The sequence below is a fragment of the Suricata suricatta genome, chromosome 14, assembly GCF_006229205.1.
Source record: "Suricata suricatta isolate VVHF042 chromosome 14, meerkat_22Aug2017_6uvM2_HiC, whole genome shotgun sequence".
Lineage (NCBI taxonomy): Eukaryota > Metazoa > Chordata > Mammalia > Carnivora > Herpestidae > Suricata > Suricata suricatta.
In genome coordinates, this window is record NC_043713.1 from 79,855,148 (window position 1) to 79,868,557 (window position 13,410).

The 13,410-nt window shown below is 48.4% G+C and overlaps 1 protein-coding gene across 5 annotated transcripts in view; it reads right to left on the reverse strand.

Moving 5' to 3' along the window:
- Positions 1-13,410, reverse strand: part of RPH3A (rabphilin 3A) — a 265,035-nt gene that overhangs the window by 128,178 nt on the left and 123,447 nt on the right. For 2 of the 5 annotated variants that reach the window (XM_029921858.1, XM_029921857.1), the window contains exon 1: positions 169-264. The exons of 2 other annotated variants lie outside the window; for them this stretch is intronic. In XM_029921858.1, coding sequence (XP_029777718.1) covers positions 169-175 — 7 coding nt within the window. In that variant the 5' untranslated portion in view covers positions 176-264. Of the gene's footprint in view, positions 1-168; positions 265-13,410 lie in introns of those variants that run through there. One more of the 5 variants, XM_029921861.1, reaches the window with a different exon arrangement.

The following is a 13,410-nucleotide window of genomic DNA, read 5'->3' on the forward strand; positions in this document are numbered from 1 at the left end:
GACTGCCAAGGTCCGAGCCAGGCTGCGGCGGCTGCGGCGGCGGCCGTGACACGACCACACTGCTGCACAGGAGCCGCTGGGCAGCCCCACGTGACTCAGCACGGAAACACGCACTTCTCTAAATAGATCCTGCAGCCAGCTGGTGCTCGGGGCCGATCAATGACTTACCCGTCATCGGAGGGCGGCTGCCTGGGGCTTGCTGAGCTGCTGTGCTGGTGCGGAGCCGAAGGGCGTAAAAGGCCCCGGAGGAAGGGCGTAAAAGGCCCCGGAGGAAGGTCGTTGGCCACTGTGACCCTGCCAGAGAGTTAAGACAATGGCCGCATGAGACAACACCCAGAAGCAGGGGGGTGGTCTGCGCCCATCCCCCCAGACTGGTCTGTAGGGTTTAGCGCCACACCCCTCCTTCCCTCCAAAGCACCTGCAACTTTATGGAGGAGCCATGAACAAAGTGGATCAGGGTCAGAAGACCTAGGTTCAAATCTCAGCTTTGCTGACCTTGGACAAGTCCTTCGCTTTCCTATCTTCTCCTCCATCAAGTCATACTGTATAAAAGCGAGACAGGAGGCCGAAGAGAACCCAACTGCTCTCCGTGGAGGATTGGTCAATCCATAGCATGGACACGCAATAGACATGTGCCAAGAAAAAGGCATCCCTGAGCAAGGCGTGGGACAGGGAGCTGCCACCTGAGTATTTTATGTGATGTCCTACATAGACTTGTGCACCAGAATATTCATAGACTAAAAGAACACACACACACACGTGTGCGCGCACAGGTTCTGGTGAATGGAGAAGACTTCAGTTTTGTAAAAAGAAAAAAAAATTCAAGGAGACAAAAATAAGTCTTTATCTTTTACTCTATGTTTTTTAAAAAAAAAAGTTTATTTCACTATTGCAGGTTTCCGAAACAGTCTTCAGGTCAGCAATGAGAATCACACATCCATGCTCCATAAAGAGCATGGTAAACCCTAGATAAACGGGGTCACCAAAGACACAGCCTGTCCCCAGTGGCCACAAGCGGGGTGGTCTGTACCAGCCCCCAGCCTCTCTGAGCTTTGGCTCCTGCTGTTTATCAGCAGCGTTTGCCCACGGCCAGGGAGGAAGATCAAATACAGACCTTGGAAAGCACAAGTGGTGCCCATTGTTGTTAATAACTTCTTCTATGAAACAGAAGAGTGAGTCTATAAAGGGTCAGCCAGATAAGTTTCTGGGACTTTCTCTTTGAAGGCATTTTTTTTTCAAAGGCATCCCAGCATTTTGTGTGACTTGAATTCCGCAAGTACGGGTTTAGGGCAGAGCAGAACGGGGCTGAAGGCCCAGCTGCATCATCCACAAATGCAAACATCCAAAGTCCCAGTTCCGTTATTGGTAAAATGGCCACAGTAATACTTCACAGGGATCTTGTGGGAATTAAGTATGTGAAACTTTTGAGCATAGAGTTAGCACCTACTATGTGCTCCATGGGTAGAAGCATTTTTCTTTTCTTTTTTTTTTTTAACATTTTATTTATTTTTGAGAGACAGAGACAGAGTATTAATAGGGGAGGGCCAGAGAGAGAGACACGGAATCCGAAGCAGACTCCCAGCTCTGAGCTGGCTGTCAGCACAGAGCCCAATGTGAGGCTTGAACCCACAAACCATGAGATCATGACCTGAGCCAAAGGTGGACGCTCAACCGATTGAGCCACCAAGGCGCCCCAGTAGCATTTTTCTCTTCAATTCTCTTCACGTTTCCTTACAATTACACCACAAGCCATTTTGCTTTTAGGATCTAGGTGTTCCATATGCAATTTAGAAAACCCACAACCCCTGGATGGGAAGTGAGTGTACCTCCTGTCTTATCTGGGGTTCCCCGGACAGCAGAGCGTGGGGCAGACGTGTATGTGCTCTGGGGAGCCCGACCACAGGGAGCAGGAAGGGACAGGCGTGGATGGCGTGTGTTATGAAGCTGGGGCTGGGCTGACTGCTCAGGATGATGGAAGTCTTCAGAGAGGCTGCACCTCCGAACCATCCATCTGGGGCCAGAAATAATTTATGACACCCATGGGGTGTCAACTCCCACCCCCCAACCGCCACTTCTTAATTTCATGGAGGTCGATATCAACGGGACTTTCTGATGCCTCGTGCCTCAGTGCATATAAGGGGCCAGAGCAGCCGCCAGAGCAAGAATGACAAGAGCAAGAATGGTGGCAACAGCCATTATCTCTCAGACCATGAGAACATCGTGAACCAAGCCCACTCTGGCCAGAAAGAAAGGCAGCGGCGCAGTTCATGGAAGGCACAGATGCGCGGCCTGCTGCCCCTTTCATCCAGGTGAGAGCCCAGATTTGCCCCCTTACGGAGCCACACTAGGTTGCCAACCTGGCACCTGTAGTGTGTAAAGTGCATAGATCCTCTCTCCACCGCCCGTCTCAGGAGGGCGCATCCTCTCCCACTGAAGGTCCCTCTAAGGATGTTCTCAGCTCTCTGCTCCGAAAGGCTGCTTTCTTGGGCATCATTACCTCCAGCCTCTTGGAGAGCTGTCCATCAGGAGTGGCATTTCAATGTGAGATCCTGGGTTTGTTAATCAAAGGACGTGATGGACCACCACAGCCGTGCCAAATCTATTCTTGCTTCTGCTGGGTTTTATTTGGGGTGGCGAGCCGTGGTATTCGGTGCCCCCTGTTTAAATTCCTCTTGTTTTAGTCATTCATTTATTCAGCAAATATGCACTGAGGGAATCAGTACAAAAAAAAACCAATCTAATTGCAAAAATGGTTAAAGGGCAATAAATAGTTCATAGAAAATAAAACAGAAATGACTCTTAAGCATTTGGAGAGATGCTCAGTTTTACTCAGAAAAAAAAGAGAAATGCAAGTGAAAGCCACATGTAGATACCATTTGCCCCATCAGATTGGCAAAAATCCAAAAGGTTAATAAAACATTTTGTTGGCAAGGTTGTGGGGAAATCGGTATTCTCGAGCACTTCTGGTAGGAGTGCTCCTATGGTGCATAATTTGAGGGCATCTATCAGATTTATGAAAGCGGGGATTCTTTGACACAGCAATTTCTCTTCCGGGAATGTATCCTACAGCGATGTTAGGACTTGTGCGAAATGATGTATATACAAGGTTGTTCACTGCAGACTTGTAGAAGCCAAATACTGGGAACAATGCAGATGCCTTTGAACAGAGACTATAATATATATTATTAATTATATTATTATACTCATATATAATATATATTATATATCATATATATAAGAATATGTCCAAGCAGTGACATGCTATGTAGATTTTTTTAAAAGAACAAAATATCAAAAAAAAAAAGAGAGAGAGGAAAAAAAAGAACAAGATATCTCTTATAGGGCACCTGGGTGGCTCAGTAGGTTAAGCATCTGGCTTCAGCTCAGATCATGATCTCACGGTTCATGGGTTTGAGCCCCGCATCGGGCTCTGTGCTGACAGCTAGAGCGGAGCCTGGAGCCTGTCTTCAGATTCTGTGTGTGTCTCTCTCTGACCCTCCCCTGCTCATGCTGTCTCTCTCTCTCTCTCTCTCTCTCTCTCTCTCTCTCTCTCTCTCTCTCACTCTCTCAAAAATAAATGAAACATTAAAAAAATAAAAAATAAATAAATGTTTTATCTCCAAACACTAAAAAAAAAACCCACAGGAGAGGGATCATCAAGTTCGTTTTACAAATGACCACCTGAGCCTCCGAGAGATGGATTACTTGTCTGGAGCCACACAGCATAAGCGGCGAGCCTGCTGCATCGGTTTTCTACTGCTGCTAACAAATGACTGCAAATTTAGTAACTCGAGATGAACAGATGTATCTTACAGTCCTGAAGGTCAGGTGTGCACATGGGTGGTCAGGGCTGCATTCATTCTGGAAGTTTTGGAGATCATCTTCTCCTGCCTCTTCCAGTTTCTAGAGGCTGCCTGCCTTCCTGGGCTCAGGACGCCACATACTTGCGCCTCTGCTCCCTTTGTCACATCTACTACCAACTCTGACCTTCCTGCCTCCTTTGTGGTGACGTCCTTCCGTCACCCCAGAAAATCCAGGATGAATCTTCCCACCTCAAAATCTTTAACTTGATTGCATCTGCAAACTCCCTTTTGCCATGTAAAGGCATATTCCCAGGTTCCAGAAATGTTTGGGGACCTTTACTTAGCTAACCATAGCTTGGACTCAAACCCCGGGCTTCTCAAACCCCTAACCATGTGCCCTTTCCACAATCCTTTGCTGCATCCACAAACCGCAGGCTTTATTTCTGTGAAATCATGAATCCCAGGACCTTGAGGGTCTATGAAGAGAGAGGAACACACTTCTCCACAGACTGGACAAGACACAGGAGAAATACTAACTCTACCAAAGAGAAATGTCCCCGTTCCAATTGGAGCCAGTTAGGCTATTCATAAGGTAGGGCACCCACGACTCCCTGCTGTTAGCCAGGTGAGGCTTCAAGATGTGGCTAAAAGTGGCCTTTCTCCATTATTCATCTGGTTCCTTTGCTGCTTCCTCCTAGGATGTCAGCCCAAGGACAGTGGGGTGACATTCACATCCACCACAGTATCCTGGAGCCTAAAGAATCTAGTAGAGAATTAGCATTCCATTGATAAATGCAAACCCCAAAGTCGCCTTGATTCAGTGGCTAGGATTTCACCTGGGTACAAAACTTGAAGGTGGGGGAGGAGGCTGAGTGGGCTCCACCCCCCCACCTTTGGGAGGGGTGAATGTGAAAGCTGAGGCCCCCCTTAGGACCATAATGGGGGGAGACACGAGCAAGAAGATGGTGTTTGCCATGCTGTGCCCTTCTGAGAACAGAGATTACATCTCTTGAACATTCTGCATGAAGCATTCTGAATCGATCGTGCTCAGACATCAATAAAATCCACCTATGATAAATTCTCCCACAAGGACACAACGATAGATGTACAAGGATATTCACTGCATTGTTTGTAACAGCAGAAACACTGGACACAACCCAAATGTCCATCAATAGGGGTTTGGGGAAATGAATGACCACATAGTCACAATGACAGAACGCTACGCAGCCATTCAAAGAATGGCATAAATGGGAGGAAATGTCCAAGATGTTGTGCCCAGTGAAAAATGTTGCAGGAAAGTATATAAAGTATGGTTCTACGTTCTCTCTCTCTCTCTCTCTCTCTCTCAGACACACACACACATACTGCTTTAAAACCCAATTTTGTCCCACTTAATATATAAAGAATATCTTCACATGTAATAATACTACAATACATCATCTTCTTAGTAACCCCAATCCATGACTTCATAAAGTTGTGCCATTTTGGTATAACAGAGACCCTCTTGTTGAACAACTACATTGTTCCCATTTTTTTGCCATTTGAAATAACGGTACAAAGAAAATTCCCACACATCTGTCTTTAGGCACATTTATCTGATTATTCACTGAGGATGCATTCCTAGACGTCGTTTTTGCTGAGTCAAGAAGCTTGTACATTCTGAAGGCGTCTGGTCCTTGTAACTACATATTTTATCACAGTGAGGACAATCATTAGCATTGGCAATCGCTGAGCATGAAGTCCACGCCATAAAGTTCCTTTACCTTCTGAACAACCCCATGAGGCTGATGTTTTTATTATACCTCATTCTCTAGATGGGGAAACTGAGGCTCAGAGAGGTTTACAACCTTTCATTGCCACAGAGCCAAAAACTGGCAAAGCCAGGAAGAAAACCCAGGTCTGTCTGTCTTTGGAGGGCAAGCTCACAATCCTCGCACTGCGCTGCCTGCTAGTAACATGGCTTCTAGAATAGTCCTATTATTTCATCATTCAGCCTACAGTGCGTGAGGGGCCGGTGCACCCAAACTGAGTATTCTCATCTGAACTATATAAGGAGTGTGCAGTTGCAAACACCCAAAAACTCTGTTTTAAACTGGCGTAAGTAATAAAGTGATTACTTGACTCAAATAACCGGAAGTCAAAGGCAGGCTAAGGGTCAAGGATACCTTGACGGAGCAGCACAGCGGTGAGACCAGTGGTCAGGTCTTGTTCATTTTCTCCTTGTCCTCTACGGTGCTGGCTTCTTCCTCCATCCAGGTTTCCTCCACGGTCTAAAGATGGTTCCAGACAGCTCCCAAGTCCAGGCAGGAGGGAAGGTTGACAGTGCAAGCCCTGTCAGGGGAGTGGCGATCTCTCCCAGCACCCCTGAGCTCCTCGGTGGCCTGAACTGTCCCTGTGCTCATCCTGAACCAGTGCTGTGGCCAGGAGGTAGGGTTCTGATGACGAGTTTAAGCCTGAGCTGCATATGCCCATTCCTGGATCCCGGGGTGGAGGTAAAGTTAGCTTCTTCCAGAGGCCATAATAGAAAAGGTGAGGAATGAAAATCAGGACACTTATCAAGAGAAGAAAGGATACTGAATATTGGATATCGGAGCATACACACTTGGTCCCCGCCCTTCTCCTCTTGGGCCTTACCATGGGAGGGACCCTACCCGCCACTCTACCTTACTCACGGCAGGGAGAGGTATCAGGGAATTAACATCCCCAGGGAGCAACTTTCGACCAACGATGAGAGAGTAGGTGTGTTGTCTACGGTCACACCACCCTGAATGCGCCCGATCTCGTCTGATCTTGGAAGACAGGCATGGTCAGGCCCAGTCAGTACTTGGAGGGGGAGAGTAGGAATATAAATACGGCAGCTCCCTCCACCCTTCGGTGGGGCACAGTAGCCTCCGGAGCTCTTCAGGGGGACTGAGCTCCCATTGCCCACGGTAATAACTGGTTCGCCTTGTGCCCAGTCCCCGCCCCCAGTGCTCCCTAGGACCACTCACACTTGACTCCCTGACCTGGGGTCTATGACGTGAGGACACCAAGTAAACAGAAGTCTATCACGTATTGGGTTTGGCGTCTGTCTAGTTTAGGCACATTCTAAGAAGACAAAGTCGCAGTTTTCTTAGCTGATGACAGATGTCAGCGCGGTGGCTCTCCAATCCACCAAAGAACATCTACCATGAAGCTACCTCCTTCCTTTGGAAGCCACTTTGCATGCACAACTCCCTCCACAGTGACCAGACAAGAATGCTTTATTAAGCACCCCATCGTGAGACTGCCCTGCACACAGCATCAGGACCCCGTGGTGAGATTCCTTTAGGAAAAAGGCAGAGAACTCTAGAAAACTGACTCAGCCCTTGGTAAATTGGGGTTTTTTTAATATTTCTCTTCCTGGGAGCATTTGCTACAAACGCACTATTGGTCTGGTTGATAGATTAAAAAGAAGCACTTGCTCCAAAGATGCCACACATTAATTTTTAAGCTCGCTCCTCAAAGATGCAATCTCCCCTTTCGTGCCAGTTAATGGAATTTGTAGGACAATAATTTATTTACTGATCTAATTAATCGCCACATAGCCTTGCATGGCTGGATGCGGCCCTGGGCAGGGGCGGGTTTCTGTCAGGAAAGGAGCGTGAGCCACTTCCATTCAGGCACGAGCCATAAGCGAAGCAGACTTCCAGCTCGGAAATGGTCCCTTTCAAAGGGGAATCCTCTAGACTCTTTAAAATGGGGCCTGATTCCCTGAGTCCGAGACTAGGAAGGGAACTGGAAGTCACTGAATTTGACTTTTAGAAACAACCAAGCTGAAGCCAGGAAAGAGAAATGCCCCGTCTCTAAGATTACCGAGTGAGATGGCACAAAGTGCCCAGGTGGGCGGCCTCCCAGCTCACTGTTCGTCCCGCTAAGCCCCCGGTCTACACCCCAGGGCGCTGACGAAACGGACAAAATGTGTTCCCAGGAGGAGAGACTGTGAGCCGTTGGATCAAATGAGTTGAAGGCAGAGCCAGGAAAAATGCCTAGACCAGAATGCTCTGGAGAGCATCTCTCTCTCTCTCTCTCTCTCTCTCTCTCTCTCTCTCTCTCTCCCTCTCTCTCTCAAAGGAGACTGAAATAAATAGGAATTCTTGAGCTAGGTCACGGAAGGTTACTTAGACCAAGAGAATCCAATGCAAATGCCTTTAAGCTCTGTGGACGCAGCAAATGGGCGGAGGAGGTAGTAGGCACATTAGGGTGTGGTGGGTAGGACGCACATGGCAGCACGTGCCCGTCTCCAGGATGTCCATGCTAACAAGTCATCTCAATTTTTTAAGAGAGCCCAAAGGTTCAAACCGTTATGTGAAAAAAATGTTACAGGATATCTTCCCCTTTCAAGTCTTGATAAGTTGGGGGCGCCTGGGTGAATCAGTCATTTGAGTGTCTGACTCTTGATTTCCGCTCAGGTCAGGATCTCACCGTTGGTGGGTGTTAGCCCCACATGGGGCTCTGCGCTAGCAGCACGGAGCCTGCTTGAGATTCTCTCTCTCCCCCCCTCTCTCTCTGCCCTTCCCCAGGGCACATGCTCTCTCTCCCAAAATAAGTAAACTTAAAAGAATAAAAATAAATAAAAATGTTTAAAATAAAATAAATAAATAAAACCTAGCAATTGGCATCATTTTAAAAAGAGAGAGAGTTAAGCCACTTATAAGCTGAGCAAAATGTGCCATCACCGAAGATAGCCGAGAGACAAGGTACTGGTATTTGCTGGGACAGAGTATCAACGACTGATGGCAAATCTGGTCGTTCAGTTATTCAAACGTTCAATTGCCTGAGGTCCATCGCAGTGGCCCCTAAATCTTTCTACACGCTACAGTCACCCAGGAAGCTTAAAACTCTCCATGCCCAGGCCACACGCCATAGCATTTACACCAGAATGTTCGAGGGTGTTAGCCAGGGATAGGATGTTTTAAATACCCCTGGATGATTCCAACGTGCAGCCAAGTCTGGGAACAGCGAGTCTACCATGAGCCAGGCCGTGGGGTAGTTAGCTACCAGAGACACAAGAATGACCAGGACAGACATATTCCCCACCCTCCCAGGGCTTAAACCCAAGCGAGGGACTCAGACAGGAGGCAGCCGCTGTCACCAGACCTGACCTCTGCATCTTCCGGGGCACACGTGGGTCTAAATTTCCCAGCCTCCTTTGCAGTTAGAGGTGGTCACAGTCTGAATTCTGGCCAACACGATGTGGGCAGAAGCCATGGCCCTTCCGGGGCTGGCCCATGAACCCCCCCCCAGGTCCTCGCCTCTGTGTTCCTTCGCTCCTGCCACCGTATTTTGAGGATGTCAGAGCTCCTGCCAGCCCAGGTCAGTCCCGGGATGACTGAGGACCACTCACTGACCTAGCCGTCATCTCTGAATTATTGCTGTGATCTTAGTTAAGCAATACGCTAAGCAATTCCAATAGAGAGAAAGATGACGACAGCCATAGTGCCAGGTGCTGTGGGGACACAGACACAGGTGGGAGTGCCAGGGAAAGCTTCCTATTTATTTGCTTACTCATCCATTCAACAAATATTTAGTGAGCACCTGCTACGCACCAGGCACTGTTCGATGTGCAATTAACGAAAGCAGCAAATCATTGATTTGTCATACAAACATCATTACGAGTTCTGAGGCCACAGCAGTGGAGGAAAGACTCAAAACTCTGTCCTCATGGAGTTGAGTCAGCACTGAAATGCAGAAATGAGGCAGGTAGGGATGTGGGGAGGGGACAAGGTCTGGGGGGCTCCCAGCAAGGGGAGAGATGGATGCAGTAGCTGTGGGGGTGAAATAAGGTGGCACTTTGGGGGAACGCCCAGTAATTGGGCCCTTCTTGGAGAGGAAGGGTGAGGCATAAACAGAGAGAGAAAGAATGAGAGACAACCAGGGAGACAGAAAAAGACAGAAACCAGGAGAAACAGAGATGTGGTGGGGAGGGGGAGAGGGGCAAGGCTGAGCAACCGTCAGTGACTGAAACAGACAAAGACAGAACCAGAGATGAAACAGCACAATGGCAAGATGTGACAGGGACAATGAGACCGGGACAATGAGACAGCCCCCAGAGCCACCTCCTCCGGGTCCCCAACCTCGTAGCCTTACTGTTACACAGGAGACAGATGTCTGCATTTTACTTAAGTTTACTTTGCTCTGTTGAGAAGGTAAATATTTGCTCTCCCACCACGCCCGGCGTCTCTCCCACGCAAGAAAGGCATATTTAATTAGCCTGAGAGTGAGCCCCCTGCCCGGTGGGGCAGAGCGGGCCCTCGGGTTTGGCGGCGCCACCTGGGGCTTGGGCTGAGCGACGGAGGGCAGGGGTGGGCGTCAGGAGACCCCAGTTCCGGACCCTCCTTGACGCTGGGTGGCTGAGAGACCTGTGCGCCAGTGTCTTCACTTGTAAAAATGAGGGGGCACTTTCCCACCCTGAGGCTCTGTGGCAGCACCATCAAGGTCTGTGATCCGACATTTAATTGTCAAATTGCTGAATGGCCGTCTGCCCGCAGGAGAGCTTGAGAACGGGTGGGGTCTGTCTTGTTCACAGGTGGGCAAGAGTAGGTGCTGGAGAGCGCTGATTTGTTAGAGGGCGGGAGGGAGGAAGAAGGGGAGGGAGAGAGGGGGGTGAGGAAGGAAAGGAGGGAAGGAAAGAAGGGGAGGGAGGGAGGCAGGGAAACTAAACATGTCACGAGTTTTGTGGCAAGGAAGAAAGGACGGACAGGCTATCAGGGAATGACCCTCACTTGACTTACGGAAGAGAGCGCCAGCAGATGGGTCTGGAACTTCCCCTCGGGGTCTCCCCGGGAAGCTCACATGCATCTGTGTCTCCAGTAGAGGCGTTCACAGTCCTGCAGCCATGAGTGGGTGGAGACCGGCCCAGAGAGGCGGCCCCCACCAGGAAACCGCAGTGCCGGGCACCCAGCACCGTGCCCCGCGGTGCGTGCTGAGGGAGAACCCCTCACAGAGCGGCAGGGGGGTCCCGGCTCCCCGGGACGCTGGAGCCCACGCTTCCTCGGGCCTTGGTGACGGCGCCAAAGAAAATTCCTCAGCGTCCATTCCTCTCCCTGCTCCTTCTTAGGGCAGGAGTCGAGAATTTGCTCCTTTCTGGCTAAAACGGAATACTTCCAGACCGTGGAGGCCTCCGATTTCCAAAGGGTAGAAGAGGTGCTGAATTCACACTGGTCCACATGAAGAGGCGACAGTGGCAAAAGACTCGGTGGGTGGTCCAATCGCACAAAGACGCTGATGATCCACTACCAGTGAACCTACCGAAGTCTGTATAAGTGAGCGTGAAGAATGAGGAAATGGGAGAAAGGGAAGGTCCTCCTTACAGGAGGATGCCAACAAAGAAATGTTAAAAAAGAAAAAAAAGGGGAAACAGAAAATCTAGGGGCACCTGGGTGGCTCAGTTTGTTAATCGTCTGACTTCGGCTCAGGTCATGATCTCAGGGTTGTTGGGTTTGAGCCCAGCGTGGGGCTCTGTGCTGACAGTTCAGAACTTGAAGCCTGCTTCGGGTTCTCTCTCTCTCTCTGTCTCTCTCTCTCTGTCTCTCTCTCTCTCTCTCTCCCCCTCCCCTGCTCACACTCTGTCTCTCAAAAATAAATTTAAAAAACATTTTAAAAAATCTTCAATAGATGCTAAAACTAATGGGTGAAATTTTGATGAGTAGCAAGATATTCACACAGTCTCAAAGTCTCTCCTCCAGACCTTACTTACCACGAAAAGGGAAACAGTAACCTTGCAGTGGGGAAACCTGGTGACCGTGCCAACCAAGCCACCTAAGTGAACCTCACAACAAACAGGACACACCAACAGCACGCACATGCCTCCTGATAGGAGGTGCTGAGAAAAAAAACCAACATCATCTCTGCCTGTTACTGCCAAAAGTACACAGCCTGAATCTGATCATGGTCATCCAGGAGGCTGAATTGAGGGGCATTCGACAAAATAACAGGCCTGAACACTTTGAAGACATACAGGTCAAGGAGCAGCAAAGGGCTGAGAAGCTGTTCTAGAACAAAGGGAGCTAAAGAGACAGAGCAACCCAAGGGATGCAGAGTCCTGGATTGGATTCTGAGAATAAAGGGATATGACTGGGACAGTCGACAAAACTTTAAAACGGACTGTGGTTAAGGCACTAACGTTACAGAGAGACGCCACATTTCCTGATTTTGAAACTGAATTGGGATTATGTAAGAGAGTGTCCTTTATCCTGGAATATGGACACGAGGTATTTAGGGGTTAAGAAAACTAGAAGGATCTGAACATCAGAGCATCAGGGCCAGTCTCCGGGCTGCAGGCCCCTGAGTTCCAAGCTCGGACCTTGGTAAGCCACCTGACAGTCTGAGCCTCAGTTTCCTTGTCTGTAAAATGGGACTACTCATGGCGCCTTTCATCATGGGATCATTGAGATTTCATGAGGCCCCAGAATAGTCTCTGGCGAGATGCTGGGTGAATGTTAGCAGCTGTGAAGCCACAAGGACAGAGCTGGGTGAGACCCTCAAAGTCTTCTGGTCCAATTTCCCTTAAAAATATGGGTCTCTGAGCATCGTTTCATGTGCCTGTAGGCCATCTGGATGTCCTCTTTGGAGAAGTGTCTCTTCAGGTCTTCTGCCCATTTCTTCACTGGATCATTCATTTTTCGTGTATGGAGTTTGGTGAGCTCCTTGTAGATTTTGGATACTAGCCCTTTATCTGATATGCCATTTGCCACTATCTTTTCCCATTCTGTCGGTTGCCTGTTAGGTTTTTTTTTATTGTTTCCTTTGCCTTGCAGAAGGTTTTTATTTTGATGAGGTCCTGGTAGTTCATTTTTGTTCTTGATTCCCTTGCCTCTGGGCATATGTCGAGGAAGAAATTGCTGCAATTGAGGTCTAGGAGGCTATTTCCTGCTTTTTCCTCAAGGGTTTTTATGATTTCCTGTCTCCAATTCAGACCCTTTATCCATTTTGAGTTTATTTTTGTGAATGGTGTAAGAAAGTGGTCTAATTTCAGTTTCCTACATGCTGCTGTCCAGCTCTCCCAACACCGCCTGTTGAAGAGGCTGTCTTTTTTCCATCGCATACTCTTTCCTGCTTTGTCAAAGATTAATTGGCCGTACATTTGTGGGCCCAGTTCTGGGCTCTCTATTCTATTCCATGGTCCATGTGTCTGTTTTTGTGCCAATACCATACTGTCTTGATGATGACAGCTTTGTAGTAGAGGCTAAAGTCTGGGATTGTGATGCCTCCCATTTTGGTTTTCTTCTTCAATATTACTTTGGCTATTCGGGGTCTTTTGTGGTTCCATATGAATGTGAGGACAGTTTGTTCTAGCTTTGAGAAGAACGCTGGTGCAACTTTGATGGGGATTGCACTGAATGTGTAGATTGCTTTGGGTAGTTATGACATTTTAACAATGTTCATTCTTCCGATCCATGAGCACGGAATGTTTTTCCATTTCTTTGTGTCTTCTTCGATTTCCTTCATAAGTCTTCTATAGTTTTCAGTGTACAGGTCTTCAGGGAAACACAAATCAAAACCACACTGAGATACCACCTCACACTGGTCAGAGTCGCTAAAATAAACAAATCAGGAGACTACAGATGCTGGCGAGGGTGTGGAGAGA